We start from the raw sequence: 3,637 nt of genomic DNA, 5'->3' as shown, positions 1-3,637 counted from the left end.
GTTGTGCAACTCTGACCCCATTAGGCCATAATAAACGTACACTGTCATCATCATGATCACAACCATCATCATCTGATGGCATACCATTATTGATAGCGCATGAGAGGCAGATCCCAACCCATCCATGTTCTTCTAACCTTCCTCCTTGTCTCTGTTCTCCCACTTGCTCACTTTATATATTCATCTCATCTAAAGCTTTAACGAGAGAGAGAGAGAGAGAGAGAGAGAGAGAGAGAGAGAGAGAGAGAGAGAGAGAGAGAGAGAGAGAGAGATCATCATCATCATCATGGCTTTAGAGGCACAAACGGATGACCGTCCAGTGTTGCAGCCTGCATGCAATCGAGTCCCAACTCTAGAATGCAAAGAACTTGCAGAGAAATCACAACCAAAACCGCCTTCTGCTCCATCACCCACAACCAACTTAACTTCTCCTTCGAAGAATGCATTTCCAAAGTCATCAACATGCAAACCGACCAAGCTCTCTCTTCCAATCTCTCCCAAATCAAAGCCTTCTGCTTCTCTCTCAATGCTCAAGCGAGCGAACGCCAACGACCCTCATAGTTTGAACTTGAGCATCGACAAGCAATGCGCAACCAACTCTACTAAAACTAGCGCTAAAGATAGTACCACTAGTACTAGAATCGTCAGAGGGAGGAAGAAATTCAGGAAGTCTAGCAATGTTATAGAGGCTTCCTATGATTCTTCCGTCTTGCTCAAGTCCCCTGGCAGCATTGCTGCGGCCAGAAGGGAGCAGGTTAACCTGCTTCAGGCACAGAGGAAGCAGAGGATTGCCCACTATGGGAGAATGCCCAAGTCAGGAGCAAAGGTGGTGCCAGAGGAGCCTCCAACACCACCAAGTCAGGCCCAGGAACATAAAAGATGCAGTTTCATCACACCCAACTCAGGTTGTGATTCTCTTCTTTTCTTTCTCTAGAAAACCTTTGTGTTTTGAGGTTGAAAGACTAAGCTTCTGTCTTTGTTTGGACCAATGTGCAGATCCCATGTATGTGAGGTACCATGATGAGGAATGGGGAGTCCCTGTACATGATGACAAGTTAGTTGCCTTCCTTTTTTGTTCACATTTTTTCAATCTTTGGGGGACTGTTCTATTACTTTGCACTCTTGTTGATTATAATTGAAACAAGAGAGGGTTGTGTTTCAGGATGCTGTTTGAGTTGCTGGTTTTGGCTGGTGCTCAAGCGGGCATGGATTGGACTACAATCTTGAAGACGCGTGATGTTTTCAGGTACATATCATCATGGTGGTCATCTTGTCCTTCAACCACTTTTCCTACCTGAACCATTTATGATCATTTTGGTTTATTAGTAGTGTTTGTTTTGGTGAACTGAAATGTGAAGGAATTGCAGGGAAGCCTTTGATGGGTTTGACGCAGAGACAACTGCCAACATCACTGAAAAAAGGATAGCGTCCATCAGTACCCAACTGGGCATGGATGTGATCAAAGTCCGCGGTGTGGTTGACAACTCTAAGAGACTGATTGAGGTGACTATCTCTTCCTTTCTTCTCTTCTTCCATTGTTAAGACTAAGCGCAGTCAAAACACCTTGCATAGATACCAAATCTTGAGCTGCTAACATATAGAATACAGTGTAAGGTGTTTGGGAAGAAGAGGCGTGTTCTTTTTTCAAAAGTAGCTAATGATGACACTGATATCGGTTCATGTATGCAAAACTTATAATTCAAAATCACTTTCCTGTCTAACTAGTTGTTTATTCTATTTTTATTTTAGCATGCTTTATTTGAACAGAACACACATTGTGACCATTTTTTTTTTCAAATAGCAGAATTCACTGGTTGGAGGACAATTAAATTGAAAAACTTTATTCTATCTTTCTTGTTATTTCCTCTCCTTTTGACCCAGTAAGTTTTATGTGAACGGTTGATGATGATGACACCTTTAGCTAGTTTCTAACAAAAAGACATGCGTCTGCTTCTGAAAGGGTGATTATCTTGGAAGGTGCTCGGTCCAATTACTAGATCCATGTTCCCAAAACAGGTGGCCTGAATTGATCTGTAGCCGGTTCAGATCTTGCTTTGCTCAGGCCTGACGGCCTTTCAAGACTTCAGAAAGGGTCAATGTTTTCTGACCAAGTCTCTTTTCTGAAGTCCAATGGGCTCTCCCTAGAGTGGCAAAAAAATCAGTACCAAAAGTCATGCTCAGTTGGCTTGATGCCTGACTCAGTTCAGTCTACCCAAGTTCCTACAATCACTAGACTCTGGTTTTTTTCTTCTGCAGGGTTTAATGACCAGGGCCATAGTTCTTTTTCCTCCATTTTTTGGGGTTTATTTGTTCATGGTGATTGATGATTGTTGCATATGAATGCAGATAAAACAAGATTTTGGATCCTTTGAAAACTACATATGGGGGTTTGTAAATCACAAGCCAATGTGCCCAGAATACAGGTCATGGCGGAAGGTCCCTGTGAAGACGTCCAAATCAGAGGGCATAAGCAAGGACATGGTGAGAAGGAAGTTCCGGTACGTGGGCCCCACTGTCATCCACTCCTTCATGCAAGCTGCCGGCCTGACCAATGACCACCTCGTTACCTGCCCCCGCCATGCTCAGTGCATGTCATCGGCAATCTCCTCCCAATGACCCCCCAAAACCAGGAACAATAAAAAGATGCAAAAAGAAAAATATATAAATACTTGGAGTGAGTAGCGAGTGATTTCTAACTAAATAGTGACTTTTTCTTTTCCTTTGTATCATGAGTATGTTAACAAAAAAGGGTTGGGGTTATGTTTGAGTTTGTGTATGTGGAGTATGTATTTGAGGTTAAGATTTTAGAGTTTCTTTAGAATATTTCTTAATGGATGACTTTGTGTGTATGATTGCGAAAAGGGTGAATGAATTAAGAAAAGGAAGAGATGGTGGAAGAGGAAAAAAAATAAAAGAAAAAAGTGAATGAAAGAGACAGAGAGCATGTGGGGTGACAGGCAAATGCATGTGTGTGATGTCAGGCACTCCAATTTGGCTTCAATCCCCATGTGAGTGTGCCCTTCAGTTCCTTCCTTTAACAGGCTGTTGCCAAAGTGAGAAGGACCACCCACCTTGCATGTTGGGTCGTTTCTTTCTTTATCTATGACATCTATTTTCAGAGGTCTCTCTCTCTCTCTCTCTCTCTCTCTCTCTCTCTCTATATATATATATATATATATATGTGCTGCATTATGCTGTATTTTGTATTGAATTGAATTAGGGGGATAATTGTGCTGCGTCATGTGGGTCTCTTGGTTTTTGTGTGCTGCTCATGGATGCTTTGATGAGTTGTATCATTATGTTGGTATTGTGTTCTTTTGATGCGAACTGTCACTTAACATGTACTCCACTTTAATTCTTTTGATTCCCAAGTGATGGAATAGAATAATTTGTTCTCTCTCTCTCTCTCTCTCTCTCTCTCTCTCTCTCTCTCTCTCTCTCTCTCTCTCTCTCTCCATGCCACCCAGACCAGTGAAAATGAAGAAAAAAAAAGAGAATATCTTCAGCCATTTTCATGAAAAATGGTCCGCAGTAAGGCAATACTAAGCTGCCATTTCCAGCCGGTCACCGGCCGAAGATGGATGGCCTGACATTGATTAGATAGCGGAAGGGGGAGGGAAGGGGATGGGTGAGGTAG

At 42.4% G+C, this 3,637-nt stretch overlaps 1 protein-coding gene across 1 annotated transcript; it reads left to right on the top strand.

Annotated features, from left to right (window-relative positions):
- Positions 1-218: 218 nt before the first annotated feature.
- On the top strand, positions 219-2,827 carry LOC149834550 (uncharacterized). The gene is made up of 5 exons (XM_090011472.1): positions 219-905; positions 997-1,054; positions 1,163-1,246; positions 1,368-1,503; positions 2,347-2,827. Exons 1-5 carry the CDS (start codon positions 287-289, stop codon positions 2,614-2,616), a joined length of 1,167 nt encoding a protein of 388 aa, XP_089867598.1. The 5' UTR covers positions 219-286; the 3' UTR covers positions 2,617-2,827.
- Positions 2,828-3,637: the final 810 nt, after the last annotated feature.

This window comes from Nuphar pumila, chromosome 6, assembly GCF_984573655.1.
Source record: "Nuphar pumila chromosome 6, dmNupPumi1.hap1.1, whole genome shotgun sequence".
NCBI lineage: Eukaryota > Viridiplantae > Streptophyta > Magnoliopsida > Nymphaeales > Nymphaeaceae > Nuphar > Nuphar pumila.
This window is presented reverse-complemented; position numbering and strand designations above follow the sequence as displayed.